This window comes from Marmota marmota, unplaced genomic scaffold (genome assembly GCF_001458135.2).
Source record: "Marmota marmota marmota unplaced genomic scaffold, marMar, whole genome shotgun sequence".
NCBI lineage: Eukaryota > Metazoa > Chordata > Mammalia > Rodentia > Sciuridae > Marmota > Marmota marmota.
In genome coordinates, this window is record NW_026000019.1 from 9,904,516 (window position 1) to 9,924,348 (window position 19,833).

Genomic DNA, 19,833 nt, shown 5'->3' on the forward strand with positions numbered 1-19,833 from the left:
AAAAAAAAAAAAAAAAAAAAAAAAAAAAAAAAAATTCCTTATATTTTCCAAGTGGAGTAAAGACATTTGGTCCAAAGAGAAAGCAGCTATCAACATCAATATCATCATCTCCTTTATTGTCTTCATCGCTGTTGGCATCACTATTGTCAACAAAGCTGTTACTGATACAGTACTTATTAGGTGGCAGTTACCATTCTTTGGTGTTTTAATCCCCAAAATAAATCTATGTGATGGGGGCTATTGTCTCCATTGCACAGATGAGGAAACCGAGGCCCAAAGTGATAAAGTTATTTGCCCAAGGCTCAGAGCTAAGTCAGTGGGATTATAATTCAGCTTTTAACTGCTTCACTCTCCTCTTTCTCTATGGCTAGTTATGACCAGAAGAACAGGGCATGTATGGGACACATCTTCCTTTTAAAAATCACTTATTTTGTGGTGCTAGAGGTATAATCCAGAGTCCCATAACTGCTAGGCAAAGCACTCTGCCCAGCCCCCTATTGATATTAAATATAATATTTAAAGGAATAATAATAGTTTTATAGCAACTACTATGTACAATGAACCTATTATGTGTCAGGCATTGCATTAAGCATTTGACATCAGTTTATTTAATTCTAACTGCTCTGTAAGTTGTTGCAGAGGTGAAGAATATGAAGGTGAAGATATTGTAAAGATACTATAGCTATTCAGATTCTTGCTCAGTGTCACTCAGACAACTGGCCAGTTGCAAAGTCATCATTTGAACCTGGGTCTATTTGACCCAGAAACATAGCCTCCTCCTCTAGTAGGCTACATCTCAGAGAGAGGCAGATGTTTGCACACTGAATGGCATTAAGGCAAACCAATATCAGGCTGTCTTTATTTTTTAAAAAGCTACAGGGACTGGTTTTGTCAAGATTACCAAGGACCTCCTGACAGCCACATTCCACAGACACTGGGCAGTCATCTGAGAGATCACTACTCTCTTGTCTTTAAGCTCCTCCCCCCACTGCTGTCTTCTCATCTTCCTCCCACCTGTTTGCCTGGCTCTTTTCATTTATTGAGCAGTTCAGTCCTAAACCATCTCCTATCTTTTGGCAAGCATTTCTCTTGTCATCCCATGATAATGATGATGGATTATTATACATCTCCATATTTTTGCCCTGACACACACACACACATGTTCAGGCATTTAACTGCCTGTTGAACACTCAAGGATCCAGGCATGGTGTTGCACACCTGTTATCCCTATTCGGGAGGTTGAGGCAGAGAGATCTCAAGTTCAGGGCCAGCCTGGGCAATGCAGTGAGATCCTGCCTCAAAATAAAAAATAAAAAAGACTGTAGATGAGGTGATAGAGCACCCCTGGGCTCAATCCCCACCATTGGGGGGGGGAGACAAAAAACAAAACAACTTTAAAACTAGAAAAGAAACATATTAAGGGTTATTAAAATAGGTGACAATACATTTCACAGAATTAGTAATCAGAGCATGCAAAAAATAAAATCGCCATGAAATATCATTTGTATTAAAAAATCTGTAGGAGTTTTTAAAGAAAGAAAATATCCATATTAGTGTTAAAATTGGCAGTCTCCATACACTGCTGCGTGGAAGACATAGGTAATGTATGTCAAAAACACTATAATTATTCATAACCATCAACCCAATGAGCTCAGTCCTGGAAACTTAAGGAAATAAATCAATGGAAGAAAATGGCTTTATTTGGGGTATGCTTACAGATGCATTATCTACTATATAATAACGAAAAACAGGAAACACAGTGATACTCAGCAGTAGAATAAAAGCTGAGGAAAATCAATTACAGTACTTTTGCACATCCATTAAAATTTAATATGATGACTATAAAGGAAAATAGAAAATGATGGAATGCTAAGAAAAAAACTGGAATGCAAAATTTAGGCTGGCTAGGACTACAGTTCCTGATCAAAGTTGGAAAGCATCTTACCAAAATGGAAAAAAAAAAATGTGTTGTGATGGTACGTCTTTTAAATCAAATTTTAAGATGCAGTTGTCATGATATGAAATGAGACACAGGTTGAATACTGGCTCCAAACTTTATTAGCTGTCTGACTTCAGGCAAGAAGTTCAACTTCTCTGAATTTACCTTACTCACTGAAAATTGAAAAAGTGACATTTCTAATCCTCAGCACATTTGTTTAAGTTAGACTGAGATATAAAATAAACAGGCATACAGCATTTAGTACATACTTGGCACTGTTCTAAGCACTTCACAAATATTAGCTAGTAATTAAATAATATTTAATTAAGTAATATTTAATCACCATCAATAAATTTTAAGATGATGCACAAGGAGATTCTGGAATCTGGAGTAACCATAGCAGGATAATAACTTTTGACAGCTTTCCAAGGTCCATGGGGTAAAGTCTAGCAGTAATAGCAATTTGCCAACATTTATTGTGTTTGCTATGTGGCAAGCATTGCTCTTCACAATAGTTCTGTTATAAAGTAACTGTAACTGTGTCCTTAGGAACTCAGGTTCTGCCAACACTGTAGCATCTTTTATTATATGTAAAGGATGAAGCACAGGATCTCATGGTTCTCTGTACTGGTTTCCATGGAGCCTTAAGGCTGGAGGTAGATCTGCTAAATGAGAACATAAGGGGACCACTCCACCCAGAAGGCTCCCTGGGCACGCTAAATTGGCTTAGGTGTGGTAGTACCATGTGTTCCCCCATTATACGGGTTGGCGTACTCCATGGAAACTGTGTGCTCCCTGGCTGGCATCCTGAAGGATGGGGCTGGGTATTCCTCATGATACCCAAAACCAAGGACAAAAACTGGAGATTAATGATTACTGGTTTCATGAGTGAATGGATGAAAGGATTAATGGGGTAGAGGCATTATCTTTCCCCAGGATCCCAATGTTTCCATTTGTAGCACGCAACTATACCAGTGTCAGACTTGCAAGACCTTGATTTTCGGGTGCTCCTTGAATTCTGTGGAACTATTAAATCAACAACTTCAAAGGTTACACTACTTTATATTGAATCTTTCTGTCTTCTCTTTAACCTGAGAAACTGTTAAGAACTCTGACCCCATAAAGAATGTTTTCCCTTTTAAAAACAGAATTTTTACTTTGGAGAAAGAAAAAAGAATTACTGAAACATTCTTAAATACACCAAAAGAAAAGATTCATTTGGTGGACGTGCTCTCTTCCTCTTTATCCTCAGATCAGTTCAGGGCTGAGGAACTATTATTAGAAAGCTCCGTTGAGGAGGATGCCTTGAAAAGGGAGATAAGATGTGGGACACCCTTGTGTTCAAAGCTAATTTGAATTATACAGGCTTCTGGGGTTACTGAGATACGCCAAACATTTAGCTAATTAGCAGGCTCTTGAAGCAAGAGGGCTGCCTAGAGGTAGACACAGTTTTTCCTCATTAGTGAGTGATCACAAACTGTATCTAAATATGCATTTCCACTCCTCTCTATAAATTCACTTAATTTGTTCTTTCTCAAATTCTGATAACATGAACTAATTTAAACTTGAAAGTTAAAGATTAAGACTAGGGGTATTCCACCTTAAACACAATGATCCAACATCCACTGCCATATGAAGACACTTATATAGAGGAGTAAGATAAAATGTTACTATTATGATACTATATTTATACTTATGTTTGAAGATCTGAAATTGGAATTAATTGGAATCTTATTTTAAAAACTCTATGGATGATGTTCAACAAAACAGTAAAACAATACTTAACAAGCAGAGGTGCATGGAACCTTCTAGAAAGTTGAGGGCACATGATATGGAAACTAAGAAACAGAAATAGGAGGAATAATAACTATCTGTATTCAGTACTTAACTAAGTATCATAGTATACGACTGGGTATTTCACCAAAATCACCTAATTTGTTCCTTAAAACAACCCAGAAATGTCTAGCCGCCATCTGATTTTATAGACAAAGGATCATGATTCATGGAATTTAAAAGAACATCTGGTTAGAAAGCAGCTTGGCTAGGTTCAGTGCCAAAGCCTTCTTTTCTTCGGTTCACCATGTGTGTCAGCCAGTATCAGAGAAGATTTGATGAACAGCATAATTGATTTTGTCTCCTGGGATTATATGCCTTATGCCTTTTGTGTATCTGGTATATCTGGTACTTAAAAAAAGGTGTTTCCCCAGTACAGAAGTACAAAGGGATGTTTCTTTATCAGCGTTTGCTTTTTTCTTTTTTTGATAGTACTGGGGATTGGACCTAGGGATTCACACATGTTGGGTAAGAGCTCTACCACTGAGCTACATCCAGGCCTTTTTTTATTTTGAAACTGGATCTTGATGTACTGCCTAGGCCGGCCTTGAACTTGCCATCCTCCTGCCTTAGCCTCCTGAGTAGCTGGAATTACAGGTGTGTATCACTGCAATGTGCTTATTAGCTTTTCTTTTAAAATAGAAATTAGATTAAAGAGCAAAGTCCAGGTTTTGGAAGTCAGTCAGCTTTCTCATGATGCCAATCCTGTAAAGTGGTCTCTATCCACCCACATATTTGAACAAGATGGTAACTGTACCTCCCATTCCCTGTGTTCCTCTGCAATGCAACTTTGCCACTCTGCCATCAAGAGGAGGAGTTTGGATTTCCACCCCCTTGAATTTGGGAGGCTCTATGACTGCTTTGACAATAGCCTCAAAAACAGGGCCACTGCCTGTAAGAAGACAGTTGTGAAGCACCCTCAGAGACCACCACGCTGTGAAAAGCCCAAGCCACACAGAGAAGTCATAGGTGGACACTTGTCCTAGCTGAACTCACGGCCAACATCAATTGCTAGCCCTGTGGGTGAGCTGTCTTGAACTTCTAGCCCAGCTGAGCCTACATCCTATTGCACGTGCAGAGACCCTAGCAGGAACTGTCTAGCTGACCTCTGTCCATCCATGGAAGCATGAGAAAATAAATAAGGCACTGTATTTTGCAGTAGTCAGTTATGCAACAACAGATCATCGGGACAGAGATGTTGATGAGGGTATCTTTCTTCCAAGGTGAAGCAACCATAGTTCTTTGAAGCAAGTAGGATCTTTTGGTCAGGGGTGTGTGCGTGGTAAAATACACTACATGGGGCCTGGGGTTGTGGCTCACTGGAAGAGTGCTCGCCTAGCACATGTGAGGTGCTGGGTTCGATCCTCAGCACCACATAAAAATAAATAAAATAAAGGCATTGTGTCTCAATGAATAGAAGGGTTATCTTCTAAAGTTGGTGGTTTTATTTCTATCTAGAAAACAATGTGGGTTTAAAGAGATATTAAGAGTTAGTGTACCATTAGGCTGTTAAATTAGTCAGCTTTTCATCACTATGGAAAAAAAATGCCTGATAAGAACCACAGAGGAGGAAAAGTTTATTTGGGCTCAGTTTCAGAGTTTTCAGTCTGTGGTCAGCCAGCTCCACTGCTCTGGGCCCGGGGTGAGGCAGAACATCATGGTGGATGGGTGCGGCAGTTGTGAAGCACAGAGAGGGAGGGAGGGAAGAAGGGGCCAGAGACAGATATAGTATCCAAGGTCACAATCCTGATGACCTACTTCCTCCAGCCATGCCCTGCCTGCCTACCATTACCACTCAGTAGTCCATTTAGCTATCAATGGATTGATCCAGCAAATGGATTAATCCATTGATGAGGTCATAGCCCTATTCACTGCCTAAAAGCTCCACCTCTGAACCTTGCTGCATTGGGAATCATGCTTTCAAAGCATGAGCTTTTGGGGAGATGTTCCAGATCCAAACAATAATGGCTGTCAAATAATTCCCTTTTTTTTTTCTTTTTTTAAATTTATTTATTTATTTATTTTTGTATGTTATCCTTTTATTTTTTTTTTAATTTTTTTTATTGGTTGTTCAAAACATTATAAAGCTCCTGACACATCATATTTCATACATTAGATTCAAGTTGGTTATGAACTCCCAATTTTACCCCAAATACAGATTGCAGAATCACATCGGTTCCTTTTTTTTTTTTTTTCTTAATTTTTTTCTTTTTTGTTTCTGTACTGGGGAACTCAGAGACATTGTACTGTTGAGCTGTATCTTTAGTCCTTTTTATGTTAAGACAGGGTCTCAAAAAAATTGCTGAGGGTCTCAATTAGTTGCTAAGGCTGGCCCTGAACTTGCGATCCTCCTGCCTCAGCCTCCCAAATTGCTGGGATCATAGGCATGCATCACTGTGCCTGGGAAAATTCTCATTTTCTAAAGCAAAAAAAAAAAAAAAAAAAATCACCTAGTACCTGACTAGCATCAGAATGCTGATGGCATAATTTTTTTTTTTTTTAGTACCTGCCAAGTTCTATCCAAGCTGACAAGAAATTTCAGCACTAATGATCCCAAGAAAAAGACTGGTTTCTCTCACATAGTAATATGCATTTAACACTCACCTATATTTTCTCACAGCTTGGTTTCTCATTCCTTTTCATCACTGAGTAATAGTCCCTTATATGGCTGTACACACTTTGTCTACTCATCCCTGAAGGACATATTGGTTGCTTCCCATTTGGGGTGATTATACATAAAGTTGTTACCAACAGTCACATGAAGGTTTCTATATGGTCACAGGTTTTCAAATCAGTTGGAAAAACACCCTTGGAACATGACTGCTAGACATATGATATGACCATATTTAGCTTTGGAAGGAATTAAGATCTATTTTTGTTTAGGAAATATTGTATTTTCTATGTGTATTAGGTATAAAAACATAAATGGTGATTATGAGATGTATGACTGATTTTGTTTTTATTCACTTCTGCATTTCTACAAGAATGGCTTAAAGTAATTCACGCAAGTAGAATGTTTATTTAAAAAAAAAAAAGGAAAAGTTAATTTTAAAAATGCAATTAAACAACAGGAGGAAATGAAATAAATACACTAGCTACGCCTAGTTGACTTTGGCTCACTGGATGGCTGGCTCCTGGCAGCTCAGAGCCTTTGATATGAGCTTAAACACTGTGTGTGTTCAGATGTCACTCTGGAGCACTTGACTGGAATGAGATTTCCCTTCTTTTTATCTCTAGCTGCTGTTCCCTGCCATGCTTTTCAGGCTCAGCATGTCTCTGACTCTGGAGAAGTCAAAGAACCCTTGCTAGTCGGACCAGAATCTTGTCAGTCCTGCTGGGCCCCGTCCTAATGATGAGCCTTCTACTTTGCATTTGAGATGAACCCCAACCTCATATCCAGTTCCCATCACAATACTCTTGACTTGTTTCCAGTCGAAGTATCCTTAACTGTAAAAATCCATAAAAGAAGTATTTATTTGAAATTAGGCAAATCCCCAAATTTTTCAGTTATGAGCACAAGTTTGTCAGTAAATGAGAATCTGTGGGGTAGCATCTCACACGACACGATCCAAAAAAAAAAAAAGAGTCAGTTCATTAAGTTTTGGAAAATACATTATCAGTATCAATAGTTTCACTTTTCAAAGAAGAAAGAAATCCGGCATCTACTATCATACAGAGCACCGAGTAAATAAATTCAATTAGTCCTATCCTGAATGTGAGGCAGGCAGGAGCAACGGCACCTTAATATATCTATTATATTGTTGACAAGCTAAACAATACATCTTCATGTCTCCAAAGAAGATGCATGAATTTTTCATGGCTGGTTATTTATTTCCTTCTTTTCTGAATGACAGCTATAGAATCATCTTCAGAATCATCAAGAACCCCTGAAAATCATGAGGCTCCTGATTCCTGCACCTCTTTTAACAATGGGTATTATTTGTTCACAAATGACGCCCAGAGGGACAATGACCAAGTCCAGGCCCTTGAAAACATTATGGCTTCTTTCGAAACTCTCTCCTCCAGGGCATAAATTATTAATTCTGGGTGAAGCTATCTTCTCTCACAGAGTTTGCCAACAGATGCATGAAACTTATATGCTTTGGTTTTACTTTTAGTATCCCATAGATGATAAGGCAGAAATTTGAACAACCTGCAGAAAAGACACCCAGCCATGTCTAATACTGGTGTCCCAGCCTCAGGTGTCACTCATTTCCCTCATTCCACTGTTGTATCTGGGCCACTGAGCAAAAAATGCCCAGGTTTTAATAATATTCAGATCCAACTTCGAAGATGACCATGTGGATCAAACAGAATCAGGCCTTGATGAAAGTTCTTTCCACTTTCTATTTAAATGTCAGGGTTCCACTCTTGAAGAAGAGTGCAGAAATCTTAATCTAAAGTATTGCTTGTGTTTGTGAATTTCCAGAACTGAGCAAGAAAAGTTTCAAGGGACAAGTTAGAGGCTATCATTTATTGGGCAGGAGGAGGTCAAGAACAAATAGGTCCAACAACTTTTAGATGGACCTTGTTTTCGTCAGTTTTTTCACTGCTGTGACTAAAGGGTCTGACCAGAACAACTGCAGAGGGGGAAAAGTTTATGTGAAGGCTCACAGTTTCAGAGGTCTTAGTCCACAGAAGGCCAGTTCCATTTCTCAGGGTTTGAGATGAGTTGGAACATCACGGAGGAGTGTGGGGCAGGCCGAGGGAAGCAGCTCACATCAGAGTGGTCAAGAAGTACAGAGAGAGACTCCACTCTCCAGATATAAAATACATACCCCATAGTCATGGCCCACTTCCCATCTCCTCCAGCCACACCCTACCACTTCAGTCAATGCCATCAGGGATTAATTCACTGATGAGGCTAAGGCTGTAACCCAGTCATTTCTCTTCCAAACTTTCCTGCATTGTCTCATATGTGAGCTTTCGGGGGACACCACATCTAAACCATAACAGACCTTGTAACCAAGGAAAGCATGTTTAAAAGCAATCACTCTTGTAACAATGCTGGGAAAGGGAAGTCATTATCACACCCTCAATCTTTTAATCAGAGCTGCAGAGGCCTGTTCTATTTATTCTGTAGTTACAAATGCTGCAGACTACTGGTAAACCCGAAATCAGTATGCTGACAAGAAAGAAAAAAAAGCGACATCAACCTGCCAAATAAACACTTCACAGTATATCCTGTCAGTCTCCCGAACCACTCATCATTCATGCCGCGGCTCAAACTTTTCCTTCTGCTTGAAATCCCTTCCCAACTTCATCTGTCAATCAAAACCTGGTTTCCTTCACGGCACAGTGAAAAGGCAACCTTCTGATTTTCCTCAGATCTCCCAGTTGGCACCCACCATTCCATTCTGGTTCTCCCGAGACTTCATCAGGGCCTCTATTTGCTGTGTGTGTCCATCTCATCTAGATTTTCCGGAGTTACCCCTGTGCTGGGTCAATCCTTACACTCCTTTCAGTGCCCTCACAAAGCCACACTGGTAGTGAGAACAGAGTACAATGAAATAGGGACTTGTTCAAGAGAGATATGGCACTGGGATCCTAACAAACACTGTTCACCTGCATTTGGTCAGTTCAGTGTAAATAGGGGTAAGAGAAAAAGTCATTTGAGATAGGATTTGTCATGCTCTGCTACCCCCTCCTTTTTGGATGACTGTAGAAGTTTCTTCAAAAACCACCTTTAAGTGGCTGGGGATGTAGCTTAGTGGTAGAGTGCTTGCCTAGCATGCATGAGGCTCTGGGTTTGATCCCTAGCACTGCAAAACCAAACCAAACCAAACAAACAAAACACCCTTGCGTCATTGATTTCTGCGTACGTTAAGCTGAGAAACACTTTAACATTGCCATTTCTTCATGGGAGACTGAAGTCCACTATGATGCCACAGCTCTTTGTTCAAGGAAGAAGGGTCAATGCTTACTTAAAACCAGAAGTATGCCGTGCCCTGACTGTGTTTCTATTAAAAAATACCAACAGAATACCAAACGAATCCAGGTGTCCTCTTAACCAGTAATAACAACAATCATTGTAATCTGTGTTGGGCTTTATGCGTACAAAGCACTTTTGTATGCACTATTATCCTTGTAACATTCTGTTCCTGAATCAGGAACTTTGCTTCTGTCCCACACTTGAAATTTAGAAGGCTGATTCAACAAATCCCTTGTCCTTAGAGAATTAAACACTACTCCTGCTCTAAAACAAATTGCCACGTGCCAGAATAATATCTAAGACCTGGAATGTGCTTGGCTCAAGTAACACAAAAACGCAGGGTAGCTGGAGAAAGGAAGTCTTTCAAGACAGATGAAGAGGTGCCACTCTTCCCGCCTGTTCCTTCTACACACAACAAACATCATGGAGGAGAAGGACACTGCCAATGCCCTCCGCTCACGTGAGCCGCTCAACTCGTAAGACACTAAAACGCTCAGGGAGATAGCATCTGGGATCCTGATGCTGTTTCTCCAATTTCTTGGATGAACTTCAGGATGATGTCAAAGCCTAAGAGAACAGGGAAGGAGACCCAAGAGATCCTATGGGATGACTCTGGCACTAAAATGATATTTATGTTCTACCAAAGGGTGTATCCTGTCTCTTTCAGACACCCAGAACCCCTCTCCATCTTCACTCTGCTTTGGGGAACTCCCTGGTCCTCTAGAGGCCCCCAAACCAGGAAGTACCCCCCTCAAGTACAAAGCCCACTCCCAACAACTCACCCACCCTAACCTGATCTCAAATCCAATCCATACCTGGAAGGAGAGAAGAGAAAAAAGAAGAGGTGCTCCACATACCAGGACATTTTGTTTGCTAATACCAGCTTCACTCTTGTCGGTTTATTTTACCTTATTCTCAAAAGTGCTGCATGTTTTTAAATGGCCTGGGAAATTGGGATGATGCAAAGTCATAGTCTTTTGCATTATTTGATTTCTAAAAATAATTACTTGACTTTGCATTTGAGGACAAGCATACAAAGGTAAATAGTCTTTTCTAAGATCTGCAGAACAATCTTTAAATAGAAATGTCAATTTGCTACTATATTAGTTGCTCTAAGAATCACAGAAAAAATAAAGACGGTAGTATTTGTTAAAGAGAGGTCAAATGGACTCTTATAGAGTTCCTAATTATGACAACGCCTATATGGGAATGTATGTATCTGATTCATTAACAAAACGTTTTATCAGTGACTAAAAGTTTACAACCTTCATTCATGTACCTTTTATTCCTCCCAAGGTATACTTTGATGATGACAGTGATACAGTGACTGTGGGCTTGAGCACCTAGCTTTCCTATTGACTACCACTTACTGAATGGAATTGCAGAACATTCTCTGGTTTGTTTCAGACTGTCAATCAATTCGGTGCTTTGGAGAACAGGAGCTCCTCCTTAATTACAGGGGACTGCTTTACCCACAGCATGTTCTATGGGTCAGGGCTGCTTCCTAGTTTCACTGACTGATGCCACTGCTTGGAGGAGGAGGCTCTGATGGGTTGCTAGAGCATTCTGTCTCATCAAAGATGTTTCCTAATTTCCAAGTCTTCATGTCTGCAGCCGGATATCCTGATATTTATTAGAAATTGAATGCACTGGAGATAGGTATGGAAGCTCTCACAAACTCACCAGGCCCAGGGGTAAAAGGCCCCCTGGTTCTGAATCTAGTACCAATGGCGAGAAAATGTCCAAATACTTAAAGATTCCAAAGTAGTCCAAATTGGAATTTCTATGCTATCCCCCTTTTAATAAATCAATTTAAAATGAGAATTAAAACATTAAGTGTAAGGATAGATATCCCCTTGACCACACACTCAATTCTTTCTCATTTCCTCCTTCCCAGCACAATACCCTAATAAAAATAACATTACAATAACCAACAATGGCATTTTCTATGCTGTGCTAATATCTTATTTAATTTTCACAACTTCCCGTTAAAGTGGGTCCAATTATTATCTCCATTTTGCAGAGTAGGAAACACAGCCTCAGTGTACTTCAGTGCCTCATCAACTGACGAACCCATTACTGATAGATCCACCCAGGTTTTGTCTTTGAATCTCTACAGAGATATGGATACTCATGAAAAATGCACAGTGTTGCTGTTTTATTTAATTAAACAATCTTAGCAGGATATGAGGGCAAACGCCTGTAATCGGATGACTTGGGAGGCTGATGCAGGAATATAAAAAACCTGAGCTCCTTAGTGAGACCCCTGTTTCAAAATAAAAAGGGGTGACGATGAAGTTCAGTAATAGGACTAAGTCCCAGGTATCAAAAAAAAAAAAAAGACAAAAGCCACAACAACAATAAGCCCTCCCCCCCACACACAAAAACACCTTAAATGACATCATGCTAAAAATATCAATTCTACAATTTGCAGAACATTTCCATAATAGTTTGTATGGTTCTCATTTTTTAATAATTATTTCCTAGTATGGTGTGCTGTACTATTGTCCTACTGACAGGCATGATGGTTATTATTATTTTTCACGGATAAACAATGTGTAGTGAATGTCCTGAGTGAGCCTCCTCAGGTACCTGGGTAAGTGCTTGAGTGCAGAGCAAGATGTGGAAGTGCTGGGTGAGGCCATGCATGTTTAAACTTTCATAGATACTGCTAAACTGCCCTCCGTGATGTTTACCACCAGTATGCAAATACATATTTTCCTATAACCATGCCAAAATTTGATATCATCAAATGTCAAGTCATTGCCAATCTAATGGGTGAAGAATGGGATTGTGTATTAATTTGCATTTCCCTGATTACCATTAAAGTTGTATTAGGTAACACCACCCACACAATTAAACAAGACAGTGAGTTAAAGATGGGTAACACAAAAAAAAGATACAAGCACATGCAACATATTTTATTTAAAAATACACAGATGTGCATTTCTTCTCTAATCTCTTGATATAGGAACCAGGTTTCTCCTTTCAGTAAAGAACCATTCCACATTGGGCTTCACATTAGCCATAGCCATAATGCACATCCGAGAGTCCCTAGTTTGGTTTCTTAAGTGAAGTGAGAATGTAAAGACCTTGTGAAATAGTCCGAGTTTAATCTAATTTAACAGGAAGCTTTTAGTAACTTGCCTTCATCAAGACTTTCCAAAGCATTCAATTTAATTTTCACTGAAACAGCTCTTTCCACACTTGTGTTTCATTGGTTTGCATATATTTAACTAAATTACATAATTACAATGACATTCAACCAGTAGAAACGGATTTGGGAACCAGCACATCAGTTCTTGGAAAACACAAAATTAACTGTGGGAACAAGAACAGCGAGGTGTTCCTGAGAGCAGCCCCCAAGCCGTCCAGTTGAGCATGGCTTGGGCAGCGGTTTGTATCTTCAGAGAAAGATGCATGGCGGTGCACACCCGTAAAGGCTGCGACAGGAGGATCCCAAGTTTGAGGGCAGCTTCAACAAATTAGTGAGGTCCCAAGCATCTTAGCAAGATCTTGTCTCAAAATAAAAACTAAAAAGGACTAGGGATGTAGCTCAGTGGTAAAGCAACCCTGGCTTCAATTCCAAGTACGAAGAAAAAAATAAAAGAGCTGGGCATGGTAGCATATGCCTGAGGCAGGAATATCACAAGTTCAAAGCCAGCCTCAGCAACTTAGAGAGGTCCCAAGCAACTTAGCAAGACCCAGTCTCAAAATAAATAAAAAGGGATGGGGATGTGGCTCAGTGGTTAAGTGCCCCGGGTTCAGTCCCCAGTATCGGGGACGAGGTACTGTACTAGTGATGAAGATGTGTTTTCATATGCTATCCTCCACATTTTCTACTGTGAATCAACTGCTCATTCACCCATTTTTCTAATGGATTGCCTTTTTCCTAATTATTTACAAGTGTACTTCAAAGTCTCAGATATTAATTCATTGCCTTATAGCCATTGTAAATATTTTCTTCCAGGCTCTTACCTACCAATTAACTACTTTTTGCAGTCATCCTATTTTACAAAAGTCTCCAGTTTGATGTCACAAAAGAAAAAGTGTTTTCTCAACAGCTTTTGTGTTCTCTGTCTTGTTTAGTGAAACTTCCCTTTGCTAAGATGTTAAACATAATCTTCCACATTTTCTTCTAATACTTTTAATAATTGTGTTATCTCCCAGGTTCCAGATGTGGAACTTGAAGTTGAGAAGTTTTAGATATCTGGCCAAAATTATAAACCATGGCAAAGCTACGGTCCATATTGAGATCTATGTATGTATAATCTTCAAAGCCAGTGCTACTATTTCAGACCACCTTCCTTAAGAAGGAATTAAAGTCTCAGAGAAGCAAAGTATAATATATGGATGTTAAGCAGTGATGAAAATTGGAACAAATGCAAATCTTGGAATTGAGATTGCATAAATGATTGACATATAAATGATTCATCATTAGTCTCAGACAACCAGCATAATCTCCTCCAGCCACAGAAACAGTGGTCACAGGGCCAAAGTGACTGGAGGTCTTAGGCAACTATGAAGTAACAACTAGGTGCTACACACTGTTAGGTGCTGGACATTTAACTATAAACCAAAATGAAACAGTTTTACCCTCATGAGCTTACGTTCTAAAAGAGGAATATACATTAAGCAAATTACTCAGAGGTATTCCAAAACAGCTATGTTGAGTACTATAGAGGAAAACACAAATATAGTCAGGGAGACTAAAGGAGAACTAGCATAGCTAGTGAGGTCTAGAGGTTTCTCTTAGAAGTGATACTTATTAGCCTGTGGTTTCAACGATAAGTAAGAGTGACCCAGGCCAGGTATGGTGGTGCACGCCTATAATCCCAGCAACTTGGGAGGCTGAGGCAGGAGAACCACAAGTTTGAGGCCAGCCTCAGCAACTTAGCAATACTTTCAACAATTTAGCAAGAAATTGTCTCAAAATTAGAAAAATATATAATAAAATAAAAAGGACTGGGATGTAGCTTAGTGGTAAAGTAACCCTGGGTTCTACCTCCAGTTTAAAAAATAAAGTCTGATAATAATAATTTCTACTATTTAGTTACTGTTACCTTTCCCTGGGTTTTAATGTTGATAGTAAAATATATCCTCATTGTAGGCATGAATCTCTGTCACTAAGTGATACTTTAAGATCCAAATCTCTCTCTCTCTCTCTCTCTCTCTCTCTCACACACACACACAACACACACACACACACACGATCCAAATCACATTTATGAATCAACATTTTATTATCAAGAGTGTTTTCACTTTTAAAAAAGATCTAATATTCAAGCCGGGCGTGGTGGCGCACACCTGTAATCCCAGTGACTCTAGAGGCTGAGGCAAGTGGATCAAGAGTTCAAAACCAGCCTCAGCAACTTATCGAGGCACTTAGCAACTCAGTGAGACCCTGTTTCTAAATAAAATACAAAAAAGGGCTAGGGATGTGACTCAGTGCCCCTGGGTTCAATCCCCAGTGCAAAAAAAAAAAAAAAAAGATCTAATATTTACTTGTTGATACTTTAGTTCTCATGCTATAGCTCATGCATTCAGAAGAGAATAAAGATAAAACAAATAGCCTCTAATATTCACTAGAATATCAAGGAAAATGATAACCTTAAACAATCATTGTGCATTGGTTACTATCTGGCCAACTCCCTCTGCTATAACAGAAATCAAAAGATGAAAACTGCACATAATAGAAAGAGGAGTTCAAGTGAAGTGGAAATACTTTACGATATTGCAGGCTTCTTAAAAATACGTTCACTCAATCATGAAAGGAAACAATTCAAGAATAAAATATACATAAAAAGCTGTTTGGCACCAATACAACTGAATAAATGTAGATTCTCAGTTATTTGTAACCTCTTTTAAGAAATCATCTAATAAGACAGTCAGCTAAATATTTTTATAGAGATGGAATATTAAGGTATATATTGATTCATATGGAAAAAAAAAGTTCCTAACTTCCTATTTCCTATCATTACCATTTCCTGCTAACTAACTCAAAACCCACATACCTTTAACACTGTGAGTGGGGGGCACTGACCCTGGGTGGAGACCCACCCTGGAAGTACGTTATTTTCCCTTGAAAGGCAACTTTATCAATGGCATTACACGCTCAGAATACGGAAACTTTACCATTCACCTTGACCTGGATAAGAGTTAAAAAAGGGGGAGTGGTAGAAAAAGCCCCAAGTGAACCAAACCTCCTCCCATAAATCTCAATCCTGCACCATCCCCCCCCACCTTTAAATTTAGAACTTTAAAACATGAATAAGTGCACTGCATTTTCCGGGGTGCACTTCCATCAAGATTAAAGAAGGGCTTATTCAGACAAACAGGATACAGGAGTAATGGTGCAGCTTCCAGGCAGGCTATAAATAACCACAGCGCTTTCAAGAAACCCAGAGCCAGTGTGTGAGTTGCAGCTGAAACATGCAGTGTGGATCCTATTACAATGGTATCACCAAAATTCATTGTCAAAGGAGAAATTCGATTCTTACCAAGTTTTCTTGGTTTCTGGCTGCTATTTTCTGCTCCTCTTCTGCCCCATTTTTCATGTATTTGACCTCTTCCACTGGTTTGATCCTATACTCATCTGAGTGCCAAAAAAAGAAAACACATCTTGTAATTTTTCCCACAATGATGGAAAAGTGTCAGTTAGAAAAGCCCAGTGCGTGATTTGTTAGACCCTTTCCCCTGCGGCTGTTTTATATGTGGTTCATTTGGAACAATCTAGAAGAGGCTTAACCGGGGTCTTGGATCCGGTCCTTTTAGGAGGTGTTTTTCTCTGTTGACTGGAGAAAGCTCAGCTAATGACAGTCTGACTGCTTGGCTCCTTTCAGAGAGAGTAAGTGGTGAGTGGAAACAGGTTATTCTGTCTACTTGGACTATTTGGAACCCACACATACCGAGACACCTCACACAATGCCCCAAGAAGACTCGAGAGAATGATCTTATTTTCCCCCAAGAAAATATTAGTCCAAAATGCCTATAGCAGCAATTTTCAGCAGTACATCTGGACCTTAATTTCTCTTTTGGAAAAACCTAAAGCATTGTTTAAAACAAAAGAGTTGGGATGATGAACAAAATAGACCTTAACAATTGGGAACAGAAATGTTCTATGATCCTTATATTAAATTTGAGCATGTGACATTATTTCATTTCTTTATTATTCATTTGATACGCTTCAGGGCTGGGGATGTAGTTTAGTGGTAGAGCGCTTGCCTAGCATGTGTGAGGCCCTGGATTCAATCCATAGTACTACAAAAACAAAAACAAACAAATAATACACCCCACATATATACTTTCATTTCATCTCTGTAAAGTCATATATGTGAAAAGCTGCAGTATTTATCACATAGATCTATCACTTAAGGGTAGAAAGTAGAGAAGGGAATGGATGGGACCAAGACTTTGCTATAGCCAGAGAGGGGACACCAATCCCAGATCAATACCCATTACAGAACAAACTCAGGAAAGCCCACAGCTAATGAACTTCTCTAAGCAGAGGGTTGGTGACAACAGCGATGACATATTCATCAGATTCCCGTCAACAGGAAATGACTGGAACATCCTAAGTTCAAAAATAGGTGTGACTTTGAGTCATCTTTAATCCAATTTGTGGGGGAAAATTCACACAAAGTAAGGCATTAGGAAATTTCATCACACACACACTGACGACTGCATAGCATATGGTAAGAAGCAATGTCTAACTATGATAGACAGCTATCATAGAGCATTATCATAGATCATTGAGAGTTTGGGCTTTTGTTTAAAAAGTTGGAATGTATTATTGTCTGATTATTTGGCTACAACAACTATATTCTTACATAATGCCTTGCGTTAGGATTTCTAATGCCAATTTCTAATGTAGTTTCAGGTTTTCTGATATTAACCCTGAACACATTAGCCCTGAAGACATTTGTGATGGCCACATTTCTCCAAGCAATTATGCTGGTCAAGTGTTTCCACAAATTATCATCCTTAGGAAGGTGATTCATTTGCATATGTCCACATAAGAACTCCATGTTCATGACTAAACCAATTGTTTTTTCTATCTGACTATTCAAGATAGGTATTGGTGCTGCTTCTTTCCAAAGAAAGTTGAGAAACTAGTGTGAGAATTCAGTAATAAGCCCTTCAAGAATTCCAAGTCCTAAATGCATTAGCGCGTTATCAGTGGATCCTGCTGCGCAATTACAACACAAAAGGATTTCACATTCCAACTTTGATTCAGAAAACAGTGAAAGTAAATTAATAATCCTGATCTATTTAATTAAGGATTATTCACTCAGGAGTTGGAAAAACAACTGTTAATTTAAAAAGAAAAGACAGTGACAAATCATGGCTCTGATACAATTACACAGAAATAAAAATAATGGTTAAAAGAAAGTTACAACAGGCCTCCCAACTTCAGTTTGGGGGGGTATTAATATTTGCAGGGGCATAATATTTGTAAGTCATGACTCAGTGAGCTAATTACAAATATTTAACTGAATTCAACTGTGATTTTTAGTTGTTTCTAACAACTCTCTAATGACTTTATATATAAATAACATGTTAGAGATGATACATAAAATTCATGTCATATTTGTATTTATGTCGAGTGTATATGTATGTCTATATATATATAGATGTGTACACACACACACACACACACACCACAATTCTAGTGGATTCTATTATTTTTGCCTATAAGACCCAAATTCTCAAATGGTAGGATTTTAGGACCTATATGCTTCTGCATGTCCTTTCCCACGTGCCAAGACAAACTCAGTGCGGATGCACTCTGAGTAGCCGGGCAGTATTCAGTCTTTATTTTCTTATCCCTCCAGGGAACACAACTGAATTGGAAGTAGCAAACTATTAATATTTTTCTAATATTTTTCTCCGATGAAATGGAAAATGCTCCTGGCAATGTGACTTCCAAAGTAGCATTCTTCCAAGCGCAAGCTTTTTTTTCCTTTCTTCTTTTTACCTCAAGACAGACTCTCCTCCAATTGAGAAAGAAGGGAGGTTTCAACGTGTCCTTAACAATCCCGGCTGGCCAGCCCCGTCAGAGGGAGGGGAACACAAAGAGAAAACAAACAGACATCGTGCCTGCTCACAGGACACCCTGCACAAAAACCCATCACAGCCTAAAACCAAAAAGACCCTCGGAGCAGCCTCAATTTGTACAAAGCAAATACTAAAATCTGTCAGATTTCTCAACGGCCGGCGGCGTGGAATGGCGATGTCCATCTGGAAAGAGACAACTCGTCAACAAAGTGTCACACATTTCCATGGAGATGCAGCTGTCAGGAACAGCCCTCCTCAGAAGCACTGGGGGTTGTGACAGCCAGGCGATTGCTATGGAAATCCAGTTTCCTCTGGCTGGAGGCTCAGGGGAATTCGTTGGGAACTCTAGGCTCCCTTTATCAGAGCCCACACCAGGGACAATGAGGGCAGTGTTACCAGCCAGGGGGTCCTGGGAGCCTAACAGTGTGGGGACTTGAGTCAGAGGGGGAGGGCAGGGTTTCTCTTCCTCAGGCTCCCTCACACCTGTTCGCCACGGATTTTCTTTTCTTCCTGTTGATCTTGTCAGGTGGCTTATTAAAATGCACATCAGGAGCAGTGGGTTGATTCCCATCCCCTCCATGTAAACAGTCACAGGCTGTGCTAGTCTAAATAGATCTGGGTCAAAAGCAGGCAGTGCTGATATTTTTAGTATTTTACCCTGATATTATAGCAGGGAGGGGCTGGGATTATTTGTCATTGATCAAAAGAAGACCTTAAGAAGGTGTCAAAGTAGATTGGAATTTTCACACACATCCAGCACCTCTCTCCTTCTACTTGATTCTTTTTAAAGTCAGTTCTGTTAACGATAAAGGTAACTTGGGAGCAGATCGTCCATCTGCAAAGCCAACGAGTTCTTGGCAGCCTCCATTGATAGGCAACACACAGAAGGCCAATCCCTTCTGGACCCACTAATGACACTATATGGAAATGGGAAATTGACCAAGTCAAAGATCTGCTTGGAACTAAGAGAGTGGCATTTTCTAACAGTGAATGCACCTGAAAGGAAACAAAAACTACAACAGTCGCAGGGTCTGCACTCTGAAAAGCATTTCTGCACAGAAACTACATAAAA

General features: G+C 39.5%; 1 protein-coding gene across 1 annotated transcript in view; it reads right to left on the reverse strand.

The window, feature by feature from the left end:
- The window catches only part of CUNH1orf21 (chromosome unknown C1orf21 homolog), a 135,380-nt gene that overhangs the window by 84,727 nt on the left and 30,820 nt on the right, over positions 1–19,833 (reverse strand). The window contains exon 2 of the mRNA XM_015491705.2: positions 16,205–16,299. Within this exon, the coding sequence (XP_015347191.1) occupies positions 16,205–16,299 (95 nt within the window). The remainder of the gene's footprint in view (positions 1–16,204; positions 16,300–19,833) is intronic.